Source organism: Triturus cristatus, chromosome 11 (assembly GCF_964204655.1).
Source record: "Triturus cristatus chromosome 11, aTriCri1.1, whole genome shotgun sequence".
In the NCBI taxonomy this organism is placed as follows: domain Eukaryota; kingdom Metazoa; phylum Chordata; class Amphibia; order Caudata; family Salamandridae; genus Triturus; species Triturus cristatus.
Window position 1 is genome coordinate 1,144,494,495 of NC_140594.1, and position 18,170 is coordinate 1,144,512,664.

Consider the following 18,170-nt stretch of genomic DNA (forward strand, 5'->3'; position numbering starts at 1 on the left):
GTTGACATTTCTTCAGTTTCAGCACTCTGTGATAGCTAGCCTTGTTGTTGTGGAACAGGCAAGTGTTCCTAGATTTGGAGTGGTGGAGGATGTGGTTCGATTGAAAGATCGCCACTTTCCTGATTTCATCCCTCCCACACCGGCAAAAGATTTTCCCACTAGGAGATGCAGAGGCTGTTGGCGAAGAGGTACGCGGAAGGAGATTCGTATGTATTGCCCCGACTGTCCATCTAAACCTGGGCTGTGTGTCCCTGCTTGTTTTAGAGCGTACCATACGCAAAAGAATTTTTGGGAGCATTCATGAGTGGTAAAGTTAACTGATTGGTTTGTATTCTTTGAAAATGTTGATTCTGTTTCAAGGTTGCAGTTAGTGCAATGTGTTTAGTTTCTGATTTTGTGTTTGTAGATTTGTATCTATTTGTGATTTGTTTGCGTTTTTATTTTTGTCTAAAAAAATCCTAAATGTGTTGGCAGAGTGTGTGGACTGGCACTTCTTTGGCGGTGTACGTGGAATGGTGCTTGGCTGGCGGTGTGCATGGACTGGTGCTTGGCTGGTGGTGTGCGTGGACTGGTGCTTGGCTGGCGGTGTGCGTGGACTGGTGCTTGGCTGGCGGTGTGCGTGGACTGGTGCTTGGCTGCCGGTGTGCATGGACTGGTGCTTGGCTGGTGGTGTGCGTGGACTGGTGCTTGGCTGGCGGTGTGTGTGGACTGGTGCTTGGCTGGCGGTGTGCGTGGACTGGTGCTTGGCTGGCGGTGTGCGTGGACTGGCGATTGGCTGGTGGTGAGCCTGGACTGGCGCTTGGCTAGCGGTGTGCGTGGACTGGTGTTTAGCTAGCGGTGTGCGTGGACTGGTGCTCGGCTAGCGGTGTGCGTGGACTGGCGCTCGGCTGGCTGTGTGTGAGTAGTGACTTGCTGCTGGTCACTACACACACTGCTAGCTGAGTGCCACTCCACGCAATCCATCTGCTTGTGTAGTTGCTGTGTCAGGAATGTGGGCGTGTGAAAGTGATGGGCCCTTGAATGGCGCTGTGTGCTGGTGTGAGTTTTGTTATGTGATGGGCCCGTGGCTGGCGGTGTGAATGGTTTTGTATGTCTCACGCGTATGAAAGGTGTATGAATGGCCTGTAAAGAGGTTGGTGCCTTGTCGTGGCTTTACAGCTCACGAGCTGTGAGTCAATGGTTCAGTTTCTCGCCCTTTCAATTATTAACAGTGCATTTCATTTTTGTGAAATCACTTGCTAATACAATTGTATATTCTGAACCATCACTCACCCTCGTGCCAAATCCAACCAGTATGTGTGTGTGCTTGAGGATTAGAGGGCTGTGCAGTAATATTTGCCTTTCTGAAGCAGGGTGTACCTTGTCCCTTTTGTGAATTTTGTAATGTGTTGTTTTTGTGCCTGGTGGTGCGAATGGTCTTGTGTGTATCACGTATGAAAGGTGTGTGAATGGCCTGTAAAGCGGTTGGTGCCTTGCCGTGGCTTTACAGCTCACGAGCTGCGAGTCATTGGTTCAGTTTTTTCTCCATTGAATTATTGACAGTGCATTTCATTTTTGTGAAATCTCTTGTTAATAAAATTTAATATACTGAACCATCACTCGCCCTCGTGCCAAATCCAACCAGTATGTGTGTGCGTTTGAGGAATAGGTGGCTGTGCAGGATTCTTTGTCTTTTTAGTTTCTCTGCCAAGGTGTATGTTCCATGTAAAAATAACCCACCAAGTGTAGATATTGTCGTAAACCCATGGGAGTTCATGGTGATGTCTCTCTTGTGAATTACAAAAAGGTTTTTTATCCTCAATGTCCTGCAAACCTCAAAATATCTGTCACATTGTCCATGCAATATTGTGCCGAAATTCTCACGTTGTAGAAACAATGTCAAAACGTTCTGGTTTTGCAAGGGGGTCAACTGTCTTTTTGGCCCGTGCTCGGCGGCCATCTAGGGAAACCTAGCAAACCCATACATTTCTGAAAACTAGACACCCGGGGGCTTCCAGGGAGGTATGGCTTGCGTGGATCCCCCAACGTTTCCGTACCCAGAATCCCCCGCAAACCTCAATTTTAGCTGAAAAAATCACTTTTTTCACACTTTTTTGTGTGGGAAACTTGTGGCATCACCGGGCTCACTCAAATTTCCCACCTCCCAGCGTTCCCCTGGGTCTCCCGGTAAAAATGGTGCCTCACTTGTGTGGGAGGCCCAAGTACCCGCGACAGGCAAGGGCCCAAAACGTAGTGATGCGACATCAACATTGCCTATCTCAAAACCACCTGGTTTTGCAAGGGGGGTCTCTTGGGTTTTTGGCCCGGTGCACGGCGGCCATCTAGGGAAACCTACCAAACCCATACATTTCTGAAAACTAGACACCCGGGGGCTTCCAGGGAGGTATGGCTTGCATGGATTCCCCAACGTTTCCTTACCCAGAATCCTCCGCAAACCTCAATTTTAGCTGAAAAAATCACTTTTTTCACACTTTTTTGTGTGGGAAAGTTGTGGCATCACCGGGCTCACTCAAATTTCCCACCTCCCAGCATTCCCCTGGGTCTCCCGGTAAAAATGGTGCCTCACTTGTGTGGGAGGCCCAAGTACCCGCGACAGGCAAGGGCCCAAAACGTAGTGATGCGACATCAACATTGCCTATCTCAAAACCACCTGGTTTTGCAAGGGGGGTCTCTTGGGTTTTTGGCCCGGTGCACGGCGGCCATCTAGGGAAACCTACCAAACCCATACATTTCTGAAAACTAGACACCCGGGGGCTTCCAGGGAGGTATGGCTTGCATGGATTCCCCAACGTTTCCTTACCCAGAATCCCCCGCAAACCTCAATTTTAGCTGAAAAAATCACTTTCTTCACACTTTTTTGTGTGGGAAAGTTGTGGCATCACCGGGCTCACTCAAATTTCACACCTCCCAGCATTCCCCTGGGTCTCCCGGTAAAAATGGTGCCTCACTTGTGTGGGAGGTCCAAGTACCCGCGACAGGCAAGGGCCCAAAACGTAGTGATGCGACATCAACATTGCCTATCTCAAAATCACCTGGTTTTGCAAGGGGGGTCTCTTGGGTTTTTGTCCCGGTGCACGGCGGCCATCTAGGGAAACCTACCACACCCATACATTTCTGAAAACTAGACACCCGGGGGCTTCCAGGGAGGTATGGCTTGCGTGGATCCCCCAACGTTTCCTTACCCAGAATCCCCCGCAAACCTCTGTTTTAGCTGAAAAAATCACTTTTTTCACACTTTTTTGTGTGGGAAACTTGTGGCATCACTGGGCTCACTCAAATTTCCCACCTCCCAGCGTTCCCCTGGGTCTCCCGGTAAAAATGGTGCCTCACTTGTGTGGGAGGCCCAAGTACCCGCGACAGGCAAGGGCCCAAAACGTAGTGATGCGACATCAACATTGCCTATCTCAAAACCACCTGGTTTTGCAAGGGGGGTCTCTTGGGTTTTTGGCCCGCTGCACGGCGGCCATCTAGGGAAACCTACCAAACCCATACATTTCTGAAAACTAGACACCTGGGGGCTTCCAGGGAGGGATGGCTTGCGTGGATCCCCCAACGTTTCCTTACCCAGAATCCCCTGCAAACCTCAATTTTAGCTGAAAAAATCACTTTTTTCACACTTTTTTGTGTGGGAAAGTTGTGGCATCACCGGACTCACTCAAATTTCACACCTCCCAGCGTTCCCCTGGGTCTCCCTGTAAAAATGGTGCCTCACTTGTGTGGGAGGCCCAAGTACCCGCGACAGGCAAGGGCCCACAACGTAGTGATGCGACATCAACATTGCCTATCTCAAAACCACCTGGTTTTGCAAGGGGGTCTCTTGGGTTTTTGGCCCGGTGCACGGCGGCCATCTAGGGAAACCTACCAAACCCATACATTTCTGAAAACTAGACACCCGGGGGCTTCCAGGGAGGTATGGCTTGCATGGATCCTCCAACGTTTCCTTACCCAGAATCCCCCGCAAACCTCAATTTTAGCTGAAAAAATCACTTTTTTCACACTTTTTTGTGTGGGAAAGTTGTGGCATCACCTGGCTCACTCAAATTTCACACCTCCCAGCATTCCCCTGGGTCTCCCGGTAAAAATGGTGCCTCACTTGTGTGGGAGGCCCAAGTACCCGCGACAGGCAAGGGCCCAAAACGTAATGATGCAACATCAACATTGCCTATCTCAAAACCACCTGGTTTTGCAAGGGGGGTCTCTTGGGTTTTTGGCCCGGGGCACGGCGGCCATCTATGGAAACCTACCAAACCCATACATTTCTGAAAACTAGACACCTGGGGGCTTCCAGGGAGGTATGGCTTGCGTGGATCCCCCAACGTTTCCTTACCCAGAATCCCCTGCAAACCTCAATTTTAGCTGAAAAAATCACTTTTTTCACACTTTTTTGTGTGGGAAACTTGTGGCATCACCGGGCTCACTCAAATCTCACACCTCCCAGCGTTCCCCTGGGTCTCCCGGTAAAAATGGTGCCTCACTTGTGTGAGAGGCCCAAGTACCCGCGACAGGCAAGGGCCCAAAACGTAGTGATGCGACATCAACATTGCCTATCCCAAATGTCGCATCACTACGTTTTGGGCCCTTGCCTGTCGCGGGTACTTGGGCCTCCCACACAAGTGAGGCACCATTTTTACTGGGAGACCCAGGGTAACACTGGGAGGTGTGAAATTTGAGTGAGCCCGGTGATGCCACAACTTTCCCACACAAAAAAGTGTGAAAAAAGTGATTTTTTCAGCTAAAATTGAGGTTTGCAGGGGATTCTGGGTAAGGAAACGTTGGGGGATCCACGCAAGCTATACCTCCCTGGAAGCCCCCGGGTGTCTAGTTTTCAGAAATGTATGGGTTTGGTAGGTTTCCCTAGATGGCCACCATGCACCGGGCCAAAAACCCAAGAGACCCCCTTGCAAAACCAGGTGGTTTTGAGATAGGCAATGTTGATGTCGCACCACTACGTTTTGGGCCCTTGCCTGTCGTGGGTACTTGGGCCTCCCACACAAGTGAGGCACCATTTTTACCGGGAGACCCAGGGGAACGCTGGGAGGTGTGAAATTTGAGTGAGCCCGGTGATGCCACAACTTTCCCACACAAAAAAGTGTGAAAAAAGTGATTTTTTTCAGCTAAAATTGAGGTTTGCAGGGGATTCTGGGTAAGGAAACGTTGGGGGATCCACGCAAGCCATACCTCCCTGGAAGCCCCCGGGTGTCTAGTTTTCAGAAATGTATGGGTTTGGTAGGTTTCCCTAGATGGCCGCCGTGCACCGGGCCAAAAACCCAAGAGACCCCCATTGCAAAACCAGGTGGTTTTGAGAGAGGCAATTTTGATGTCACCTCACTATGTTTTGCGCCGTTTCCTGTTGCGGGCACTAGGCCGACCCACACAAGTGAGGTACCGTTTTTCTCGTAAGACTTTGGGGAACGCGGGGTGGGTGGAAATTTGTGGATCCACTCAGATTCCGGAACTTTCCACGACAGAAATGTGGGGAAAATGTGTTTTTTTGGACAATTGTTTAGGTTTGCAAGGGATTCTGGGTAACAGACCCTGGTGGGAGGCAGTCAAGTCACCCCATCCTGGATTCCCCTGGGTGTCTAGTTTTTAAAAATGTATAGGGTTGCTAGGTTTCCCAAGGTGCCCGCAGAGCTAGGGTTCAAAAACTACAGCTAGTCATTTTTCCAAAAAAGGGTCATTTTTCACTGCGAAATTGAGGTGAGACCAGGTTGCGTTTTGCGCCGTTTCCTGTCGCGGGCACTAGGCCGACCCACACAAGTGAGGTACCGTTTTTCTCGTAAGACTTTGGGGAACGCGGAGTGGGTGGAAATTTGTGTATCCACGCAGATTCCGGAACTTTCCACGACAGAAATGTGGGGAAAATGTGGTTTTTTTGACAATTTTTTAGGTTTGCAAGGGATTCTGGGTAACAGACCCTGGTGGAAGGCAGTCAAGTCACCCCATCCTGGATTCCCCTGGGTGTCTAGTTTTCAAAAATGTATAGGTTTGCTAGGTTTCCCAAGGTGCCCGCAGAGCTAGGGTTCAAAAACTCCAGCTAGTCATTTTTCCAAAAAAGGGTCATTTTTCACTGCGAAATTGAGGTGTGACCAGGTTACGTTTTGCGCCGTTTCCTGTCGCGGGCACTAGGCCGACCCACACATGTGAGGTACCGTTTTTCTCGTAAGACTTTGGGAAATGCGGGGTGGGTGGAAATTTGTGGATCCACGCAGATTCCCGACTTTTCCACGACAGAAATATGGGGAAAATGTGGTTTTTTGGATAATTTTTTAGGTTTGCAAGGGATTCTGGGTAACAAACCCTGGTGGGAGGCAGTCAAGTCACCCCATCCTGGATTCCCCTGGGTGTCTAGTTTTCAAAAATGTATAGGTTTGCTAGGTTTCCCAAGGTGCTCGCAGAGCTAGGGTTCAAAAACTAGAGCTAGGCACTTTGCAAAAAAAGGGTAATTTTGCATTGTGAAAATGTGGTGTGACCACGTTGCATTTTGCGCCGTTTCCTGTCGTGGGCACTATGCCTACCCACACAAGTGAGGTACCATTTTTATCGGGAGACTTAGGGTAATTCAGATTTGTAAAGGAACTGTTATTATCTATTGACTTTCCATGCATTTCTGCTTTCCAAATGAAAAATATTGTGTAAAAAAGAAGTCATTCTAAAAAATGACTGATAATTCTCATGCTAGTATGAGTATTCCCAATTTCAGAAATGTGCAAATATCTACTGTTTCTAAACTCTATATTTTGTTCCCATTTCAGAAATACATAGGTGTCTTTCATACCGATTTTTCCATGTACACTTTTTTACAGAATAATTACTATATACCCGGTACATAATAAAAAAAATTGCAAGTTACTACTCAGTTTTTGGCTCTGGGTTCGTCGGGTTCTTGGTGAACCTACAAGTCCTATATATCCCCACAACCAGTAATGTCCAGCGGATGCAACGGTATATTGCTTTCAAAGAGCTGTCATAATTAAAAGAAGTTACAGGTGAAAACGTTGACACAAAAGGCTGTTTTTTTCAACTAAATTTCAATTTATCCTATATTTAACTGTTTGTTTCTATAAAAAAAACCTTGATGGATCTACACAAATGACCCCTTGCTGAATTCAGAATGTTGTCTTCTTTTCGAAAATGTATAGCTTTCCAGGATCCACTATTGCTTTTGTACCCATTTCTGCCACTAAAAGGAAGGAGGTCAAAAGCACAAAAAATAGCAAAAATAGGCTATGTCCCAGAAAAATGCCAAAACTGTGTAAAAAATGTTGGGTTTCTGACAAAAGTCAAGTATCCCCGAAAATCTGGGAAAATGGTGATTTCAGCCCCACAAACCCTTTTTTGATAGCATTTGCAGGGAAAAACCCAGATGCTTTCATTTGCAGCCCGTTTTTCCAATTTTTCCAAAAAAAAACAAAATGTTGCTGTATTTTGGCTCTTTTCTGTGACCCCTCCAGGGGAATCCACAAACCCTGAGTACCTTTAGAATCCCCATGATGTTGGAAGAAAAGGACGCAAATTTAGCATGGCTACCTAATGCGGTCAAAAAGTTAAAGGGGCCTAAGCGCGCACTACCCCAAATAGCCAAAAAAAAGCCTGGCACAGGAGGGGGAAAAGGCCTGGCAGCGAAGGGGTTAAATTCAAAGCCTAAACAGAAACTCGCCAAAAGTAATCCAGTTTAGTGTGACCTGGAAATCACTGTTGTATAGAATTTGAAAAGCAACTGTTCCAGTGAATCGGCTTTTATGATTTGAAAACCTCAAACAAACACAGAAATTGCAAATATGTATGCTCCAGTTATGATAAGGAGAGATTACAGTGTCAAAGTTTACTGAAGGTGGATTATCCCCAGCAGGTACATGTATGCAGGTAGCTAACAAATACATTTTGTAAATTTGAAAAAACTATTTGTACATGCATGAAAAGCACATTAATCAAAATTATACCTGTTTTATAAAGTTAACTCTCACCTGTGTATTCTGAAAATGTACTTCTATTTCCCAGTACACCATTTTCACCCACAGCAAAGACATTGAATGAGTACAGGTTGCCAGGTATTAAATTTAAGATGGACACATTTTCATACAACGTTGTCACATTTGAGGCTGGATTTCCTAAAACTTGCACTAAGTAGGAGCTTCTTTTGCCAGTCGGTGGTAGCCAGCTCATAGAAATTGAATCAATGGTGACATCTGTCCGCTTTAGATTGTTGGTTACATTGGGTACTGAAATGAGAAAATGGATTGTGAAATACCACTAATAGAATTAGTTACATAATTTTCACAAGTAGTTTTCAAAACAGATAAGTGTCATACTTTTTTTTAAAAAGACACCTGTTAATTGCAGCAATATACAGCATTACGGATCTCACAATAGAGTGAGCTACTTCCTAACACCACTGCCTCTTTGGTTTCGAAATTCAAAATTGAGATTTTTACTAAACATTATAAATTATCAAAGGAGAAATAAAGTTTCCTATAAAATCAGTTCAGTTGTGATAACTTATTCTCAACCCCCATTTGTGAGTAACTGTAACTTAATCCCATTGATTATAGAAAAATCATATCCCAAATTGATCACTTAAGCAGTGTTTACATAACGTTTAAATGTTCAATTAACAGACAATTAGTGTGTCTTCCAAATATGTGGTACATCGGATATTAGATTTTTTCTTATTAAAAAGTTAGTACATATATATTTTGCATTCATATATGATGTAAGATTGTTATATGCTTGAATTTTACAACTCAAGGCAGCCAGAGTTCTCTCACTGCTCGTCTTATTTTCTTAATTTGTATACTACTAAATACCTATATATTTTCCAGGTTACACACTTTGTATAGCCTTCTACTTGAACATCTGAAATCTCTGAATAGTGAGTTAGTAGCTTTTATATATTTTCACTAGTTGACCAGTATATTAATGTTGATGTACAAACTGGATTGATTTGATTTTAGATATTTCTGATCACTTGTTGTGAATGCACATTTTGCTAGCTTTTGCAAATAGCGTAAATATGTTACTTTATAGTAGATAACAATTATTGATGTTCTTAAGTTGGAATCATATGAATGTTCATGTGCATTGATTTCTCTGAAGTCAGTTTGTGACAAGAATTTCCATTCAACAAGAAGTGAGAAAATACCACAACTATTCAAATACTAATATTGCAAATGCGTTGCTGCATTTACAAATACTTTTCACTGAAATATTTTGTGATACAGTGTTATTTTAAGTATACATGCTCATATTTCAGTCGATATACTGGGTTGATCTTTGCTCTTTACATCTAATGATGAAACCAGTACGTAGTTTTTTCCATTGAATTTGAAAAGTGAACTAAACTAATACTAAGTCTGTTTAAAATTCAGATATTTTGCATGCAAACAGACAAATATTTCATCCATGGCTTGGTTTTAAGCAGTCTTGAAGCTAAAGGGGTATTCTTCTAAGGATGATGATCAATACACATATTAGTACAGTTCTGCTGCAGAAACTAACCTACTAAAAATAAGCCTCTCATAACTCAACACAGTTGGATAAAAAATAATTTAAAAGTAAAAAGTCCAAAACTAGTGAGGACCCTATATATGTAAATGGTGCTTGCAAATGTGGATTGTTTGACTGTGTGCAAATATGATAACAGGAACGGTGTGAATGCATTATTGTGTTTGAAATTCAGCAAATGTTCTTGCTTCTTAGACATGGTTTGTAATTCTCTTAACCAGCTAGATAGTTTCAAACCTCGGGAAGGTAATGAATATGCAGTCCTTGTATGATTGGGATCCTTTTTGTTTCCAGGAAAGAAGCATGGATAACATATCTCTATATATAATTTAATGACACATATATTTTCAAAAACACAAAAAATTCTTCAGTAATTTAGCATTTATTCTCATTTTTCATTTAAAAGTCTCTGTAGATTAGACATTGCTCATGTGTAAATATTATTCTTTTGATACTCCTGAACATCTATTCCTGATATAAATAATCAGGTGCACTAGAAGGACTATTTAATAGTACCCGAGATATCAGTTACATTCTAAAACACGGAAAAAAGTTAGAACGAAATTAAATGTAATATCTTAAATTCAAAGCCTAAACAGAAACTCGCCAAAAGTAATCCAGTTTAGTGTGACCTGGAAATCACTGTTGTATAGAATTTGAAAAGCAACTGTTCCAGTGAATCGGCTTTTATGATTTGAAAACCTCAAACAAACAGAAATTGCAAATATGTATGCTCCAGTTATGATAAGGAGAGATTACAGTGTCAAAGTTTAATGAAGGTGGATTATCCCCAGCAGGTACATGTATGCAGGCAGCTAACAAATACATTTTGTAAATTTGAAAAAACTATTTGTACATGCATGAAAAGCACATTTATCAAAATTATACCTGTTTTATAAAGTTAACTCTCACCTGTGTATTCTGAAAATGTACTTCTATTTCCCAGTACACCATTTTCACCCACAGCAAAGACATTGAATGTGTACAGGTTGCCAGGTATTAAATTTAAGATGGACACATTTTCATACAACGTTGTCACATTTGAGGCTGGATTTCCTAAAACTTGCACTAAGTAGGAGCTTCTTTTGCCTGTCGGTGGTAGCCAGCTCATAGAAATTGAATCAATGGTGACATCTGTCCACTTTAGATTGTTGGTTACATTGGGTACTGAAATGAGAAAATGGATTGTGAAATACCACTAATAGAATTAGTAACATAATTGTCACAAGTAGTTTTCAAAACAGATAAGCGTCATACTTTTTTTAAAAAAGACACCTGTTAATTGCAGCAATATACAGCATTACGGATCTCACAATAGAGTGAGCTACTTCCTAACACCACTGCCTCTTTGGTTTCGAAATTCAAAATTGAGATTTTTACTAAACATTATAAATTATCAAAAGAGCAAATAACGTTTCCTATAAAATCAGTTCAGTTGTGATAACTTATTCTCAACCCACATTTGTGAGTAACTGTAACTTAATCCCATTGATTATAGAAAAATCATATCCCAAATTGATCACTTAAGCAGTGTTTACATAACGTTTAAATGTTCAATTAACAGACAATTAGTGTGTCTTCCAAATATGTGGTACATCGGAGATTAGATTATTTCTTCTTAAAAAGTTAGTACATATATATTTTGCATTCAAATATGATGTAAGATTGTTCAATGCTTGAATTTTACAACTCAAGGCAGCCAGAGTTCTCTCACTGCTCGTCTTATTTTCTTACTTTGTATACTACTAAATACCTATATATTTTCCAGGTTACACACTTTGTATAGCCTTCTACTTGAACATCTGAAATCTCTGAATAGTGAGTTAGTAGCTTTTATATATTTTCACTAGTTGACCAGTATATTAATGTTGATGTACAAACTGGATTGATTTGATTTTAGATATTTCTGATCACTTGTTGTGAATGCACATTTTGCTAGCTTTTGCAAATAGCGTAAATATGTTACTTTATAGTAGATTAACAATTATTGATGTTCTTAAGTTGGAATCATATGAATGTTCATGTGCATTGATTTCTCTGATGTCAGTTTGTGACAAGAATTTCCATTCAACAAGAAGTGAGAAAATACCACAACTATTCAAATACTAATATTGCAAATGCATTGCTGCATTTACAAATACTTTTCACTGAAATATTTTGTGATACAGTGTTATTTTAAGTATACATGCTCATATTTCAGTCGATATACTGGGTTGATCTTTGGTCTTTACATCTAATGATGAAACCAGTACGTAGTTTTTTCCATTGAATTTGAAAAGTGAACTAAACTAATACTAAGTCTGTTTAAAATTCAGATATTTTGCATGCAAACAGACAAATATTTCATCCATGGCTTGGTTTTAAGCAGTCTTGAAGCTAAAGGGGTATTCTTCTAAGGATGATGATCAATACACATATTAGTACAGTTCTGCTGCAGAAACTAACCTACTAAAAATAAGCCTCTCATAACTCAACACAGTTGGATAAAAAATATTTAAAAGTAAAAAGTCCAAAACTAGTGAGGACCCTATATACGTAAATGGTGCTTGCAAATGTGGATTATTTGACTGTGTGCAAATATGATAGCAGGAAAGGTGTGAATGCATTATTGTGTTTGAAATTCAGCAAATATTCTTGCTTCTTAGCCATGGTTTGTAATTCTCTTAACCAGCTAGATAGTTTCAAACCTCGGGAAGGTAATGAATATGCAGTCCTTGTATGATTGGGATCCTTTTTGTTTCCAGGAAAGAAGCATGGATAACATACCTCTACATATAATTGAATGACACATATATTTTCAAAAACACAAAAGATTCTTCAGTAATTTAGCATGTATTCTCATTTTTCATTTAAAAGTCTCTGTAGATTAGACATTGCTCATGTGTAAATATTATTCTTTTGATACTCCTCAACATCTATTCCTGATATAAATAATTAGGTGCACTAGAAGGACTATTTAATAGTACCCGAGATATCAGTTACATTCTAAAACACGGAAAAAAGTTAGAACGAAATTAAATGTAATATCATAAATTTAAAGCCTAAACAGAAACTAGTCAAAAGTAATCCAGTTTACTGTGACCTGGAAATCACTGTTGTAGAGAATTTGAAAAGCAACTGTTCCAGTGAATCGGCTTTTATGATTTGAAAACCTCAAACAAACACAGAAATTGCAAATATGTATGCTCCAGTTATGATAAGGAGAGATTACAGTGTCAAAGTTTACTGAAGGTGGATTATCCCCAGCAGGTACATGTATGCAGGCAGCTAACAAATACATTTTGTAAATTTGAAAAAAACTATTTGTACATGCATGAAAAGCACATTTATCAAAATGTTACCTGTTTTATAAAGTTAACTCTCACCTGTGTATTCTGAAAATGTACTTCTATTTCCCAGTACACCATTTTCACCCACAGCAAAGACATTGAATGTGTACAGGTTGCCAGGTATTAAATTTAAGATGGACACATTTTCATACAACGTTGTCACATTTGAGGCTGGATTTCCTAAAACTTGCACTAAGTAGGAGCTTCTTTTGCCAGTCGGTGGTAGCCAGCTCATAGAAATTGAATCAATGGTGACATCTGTCTGCTTTAGATTGTTGGTTACATTGGGTACTGAAATGAGAAAATGGATTGTGAAATACCACTTATAGAATTAGTTACATAATTGTCACAAGTAGTTTTCAAAACAGATAAGCATCATACTTTTTTTTAAAAAGACACCTGTTAGTTGCAGCAATATACAGCATTACGGATCTCACAATAGAGTGAGCTACTTCCTAACACCACTGCCTCTTTGGTTTCGAAATTCAAAATTGAGTTTTTTCTAAACATTATAAATTATCAAAAGAGCAAATAAAGTTTCCTATAAAATCAGTTCAGTTGTGATAACTTATTCTCAACCCCCATTTGTGAGTAACTGTAACTTAATCCCATTGATTATAGAAAAATCATATCCCAAATTGATCACTTAAGCAGTGTTTACATAACGTTTAAATGTTCAATTAACAGACAATTAGTGTGTCTTCCAAATATGTGGTACATCGGATATTAGATTTTTTCTTATTAAAAAGTTAGTACATATATATTTTGCATTCATATATGATGTAAGATTGTTATATGCTTGAATTTTACAACTCAAGGCAGCCAGAGTTCTCTCACTGCTCGTCTTATTTTCTTAATTTGTATACTACTAAATACCTATATATTTTCCAGGTTACACACTTTGTATAGCCTTCTACTTGAACATCTGAAATCTCTGAATAGTGAGTTAGTAGCTTTTATATATTTTCACTAGTTGACCAGTATATTAATGTTGATGTACAAACTGGATTGATTTGATTTTAGATATTTCTGATCACTTTTTGTGAATGCACATTTTGCTAGCTTTTGCAAATAGCGTAAATATGTTACTTTATAGTAGATTAACAATTATTGATGTTCTTAAGTTGGAATCATATGAATGTTCATGTGCATTGATTTCTCTGAAGTCAGTTTGTGACAAGAATTTCCATTCAACAAGAAGTGAGAAAATACCACAACTATTCAAATACTAATATTGCAAATGCGTTGCTGCATTTACAAATACTTTTCACTGAAATATTTTGTGATACAGTGTTATTTAAGTATACATGCTCATATGTCAGTCGATATACTGGGTTGATCTTTGCTCTTTACATCTAATGATGAAACCAGTACGTAGTTTTTTCCATTGAATTTGAAAAGTGAACTAAACTAATACTAAGTCTGTTTAAAATTCAGATATTTGGCATGCAAACAGACAAATATTTCATCCTTGGCTTGGTTGGAAGCAGTCTTGAAGCTAAAGGGGTATTCTTCTAAGGATGATGATCAATACACAGATTAGTACAGTTCTGCTGCAGAAACTAACCTACTAAAAATAAGCCTCTCATAACTCAACACAGTTGGATAAAAAATAATTTAAAAGTAAAAACTCCAAAACTAGTGAGGACCCTATATATGTAAATGGTGCTTGCAAATGTGGATTATTTGACTGTGTGCAAATATGATAGCAGGAAAGATGTGAATGCATTATTGTGTTTGAAATTCAGCAAACATTCTTGCTTCTTAGACATGGTTTGTAATTCTCTTAACCAGCTAGATAGTTTCAAACCTCGGGAAGGTAATGAATATGCAGTCCTTGTATGATTGGGATCCTTTTTGTTTCCAGGAAAGAAGCATGGATAACATATCTCTACATATAATTTAATGACACATATATTTTCAAAAACACAAAAGATTCTTCAGTAATTTAGCATTTATTCTCATTTTTCATTTTAAAGTCTCTGTAGATTAGACATTGCTCATGTGTAAATATTATTCTTTTGATACTCCTGAACATCTATTCCTGATATAAATAATCAGGTGCACTAGAAGGACTATTTAATAGTACCCGAGATATCAGTTACATTCTAAAACACGGAAAAAAGTTAGAACGAAATTAAATGTAATATCTTAAATTCAAAGCCTAAACAGAAACTCGCCAAAAGTAATCCAGTTTAGTGTGACCTGGAAATCACTGTTGTATAGAATTTGAAAAGCAACTGTTCCAGTGAATCGGCTTTTATGATTTGAAAACCTCAAACAAACACAGAAATTGCAAATATGTATGCTCCAGTTATGATAAGGAGAGATTACAGTGTCAAAGTTTACTGAAGGTGGATTATCCCCAGCAGGTACATGTATGCAGGCAGCTAACAAATACATTTTGTAAATTTGAAAAAACTATTTGTACATGCATGAAAAGCACATTTATCAAAATTATACCTGTTTTATAAAGTTAACTCTCACCTGTGTATTCTGAAAATGTACTTCTATTTCCCAGTACACCATTTTCACCCACAGCAAAGACATTGAATGTGTACAGGTTGCCAGGTATTAAATTTAAGATGGACACATTTTCATACAACGTTGTCACATTTGAGGCTGGATTTCCTAAAACTTGCACTAAGTAGGAGCTTCTTTTGCCAGTCGGTGGTAGCCAGCTCATAGAAATTGAATCAATGGTGACATCTGTCCGCTTTAGATTGTTGGTTACATTGGGTACTGAAATGAGAAAATGGATTGTGAAATACCACTAATAGAATTAGTTACATAATTGTCACAAGTAGTTTTCAAAACAGATAAGCATCATACTTTTTTTTAAAAAGACACCTGTTAGTTGCAGCAATATACAGCATTACGGATCTCACAATAGAGTGAGCTACTTCCTAACACCACTGCCTCTTTGATTTCGAAATTCAAAATTGAGATTTTTACTAAACATTATAAATTATCAAAAGAGCAAATAAAGTTTTCTATAAAATCAGTTTAGTTGTGATAACTTATTCTCAACCCCGATCTGTGAGTAACTGTAACTTTATCCCATTGATTATAGAAAAATCATATCCCAAATTGATAACTTAAGCAGTGTTTAGATAACGTTTAAATGTTCAATTAACAGACAATTAGTGTGTCTTCCAAATATTTGGTACATCGGAGATTAGATTATTTCTTATTAAAAAGTTAGTACATATATATTTTGCATTCATGTATGATGTAAGATTGTTATATGCTTGAATTTTACAACTCAAGGCAGCCAGAGTTCTCTCACTGCTCGTCTTATTTTCTTACTTTGTATACTACTAAATACCTATATATTTTCCAGGTTACACACTTTGTATAGCCTTCTACTTGAACATCTGAAATCTCTGAATAGTGAGTTAGTAGCTTTTATATATTTTCACTAGTTGACCAGTATATTAATGTTGATGTACAAACTGGATTGATTTGATTTTAGATATTTCTGATCACTTGTTGTGAATGCACATTTTGCTAGCTTTTGCAAATAGCGTAAATATGTTACTTTATAGTAGATTAACAATTATTGATGTTCTTAAATTGGAATCATATGAATGTTCATATGCATTGATTTCTCTGAAGTCAGTTTGTGACAAGAATTTCCATTCAACAAGAAGTGAGAAAATACCACAACTATTCAAATACTAATATTGCAAATGCATTGCTGCATTTACAAATACTTTTCACTGAAATATTTTGTGATACATTGTAATTATAAGTGTACCTGCTCATACTGTGTCATACTTCATTTGTCTTTACATATAATGATGAAACCAGTAAGTAGTTTTTTCCATTGAATTTGAAAAGTGAACTAAACTAATACTAAGTCTGTTTAAAATTCAGATATTTTGCATGCAAACAGACAAATATTTCATCCATGGCTTGGTTTTAAGCAGTCTTGAAGCTAAAGGGGTATTCTTCTAAGGATGATGATCAATACACATATTAGTACAGTTCTGCTGCAGAAACTAACCTACTAAAAATAAGCCTCTCATAACTCAACACAGTTGGATAAAAAATAATTTAAAAGTAAAAAGTCCAAAACTAGTGAGGACCCTATATATGTAAATGGTGCTTGCAAATGTGGATTGTTTGACTGTGTGCAAATATGATAGCAGGAACGGTGTGAATGCATTATTGTGTTTGAAATTCAGCAAATATTCTTGCTTCTTAGACATGGTTTGTAATTCTCTTAACCAGCTAGATAGTTTCAAACCTCGGGAAGGTAATGAATATGCAGTCCTTGTATGATTGGGATCCTTTTTGTTTCCAGGAAAGAAGCATGGATAACATATCTCTGCATATAATTTAATGACACATATATTTTCAAAAACACAAAAAATTCTTCAGTAATTTAGCATTTATTCTCGTTTTTCATTTAAAGGTCTCTGTAGATTAGACATTGCTCATGTGTAAATATTATTCTTTTGATACTCCTGAACATCTATTCCTGATATAAATAATCAGGTGCACTAGAAGGACTATTTAATAGTACCCGAGATATCAGTTACATTCTAAAACACGGAAAAAAGTTAGAACGAAATTAAATGTAATATCTTAAATTCAAAGCCTAAACAGAAACTCGCCAAAAGTAATCCAGTTTAGTGTGACCTGGAAATCACTGTTGTATAGAATTTGAAAAGCAACTGTTCCAGTGAATCGGCTTTTATGATTTGAAAACCTCAAACAAACAGAAATTGCAAATATGTATGCTCCAGTTATGATAAGGAGAGATTACAGTGTCAAAGTTTAATGAAGGTGGATTATCCCCAGCAGGTACATGTATGCAGGCAGCTAACAAATACATTTTGTAAATTTGAAAAAACTATTTGTACATGCATGAAAAGCACATTTATCAAAATTATACCTGTTTTATAAAGTTAACTCTCACCTGTGTATTCTGAAAATGTACTTCTATTTCCCAGTACACCATTTTCACCCACAGCAAAGGCATTGAATGTGTACAGGTTGCCAGGTATTAAATTTAAGATGGACACATTTTCATACAACGTTGTCACATTTGAGGCTGGATTTCCTAAAACTTGCACTAAGTAGGAGCTTCTTTTGCCTGTCGGTGGTAGCCAGCTCATAGAAATTGAATCAATGGTGACATCTGTCCGCTTTAGATTGTTGGTTACATTGGGTACTGAAATGAGAAAATGGATTGTGAAATACCACTAATAGAATTAGTTACATAATTGTCACAAGTAGTTTTCAAAACAGATAAGCATCATACTTTTTTTTAAAAAGACACCTGTTAGTTGCAGCAATATACAGCATTACGGATCTCACAATAGAGTG

General features: G+C 38.7%; 1 protein-coding gene across 1 annotated transcript in view; it reads right to left on the minus strand.

Annotated features, from left to right (window-relative positions):
• Positions 1 to 18,170, minus strand: part of LOC146788598 (tenascin-X-like) — a 694,637-nt gene that overhangs the window by 124,094 nt on the left and 552,373 nt on the right. The window contains exons 37-41 of the mRNA XM_085633173.1: positions 17,761 to 18,015; positions 15,321 to 15,575; positions 12,870 to 13,124; positions 10,417 to 10,671; positions 7,968 to 8,222 (exon numbers count right to left, since the gene is read on the minus strand). Coding sequence (XP_085489299.1) covers positions 7,968 to 8,222; positions 10,417 to 10,671; positions 12,870 to 13,124; positions 15,321 to 15,575; positions 17,761 to 18,015 — 1,275 coding nt within the window. The remainder of the gene's footprint in view (positions 1 to 7,967; positions 8,223 to 10,416; positions 10,672 to 12,869; positions 13,125 to 15,320; positions 15,576 to 17,760; positions 18,016 to 18,170) is intronic.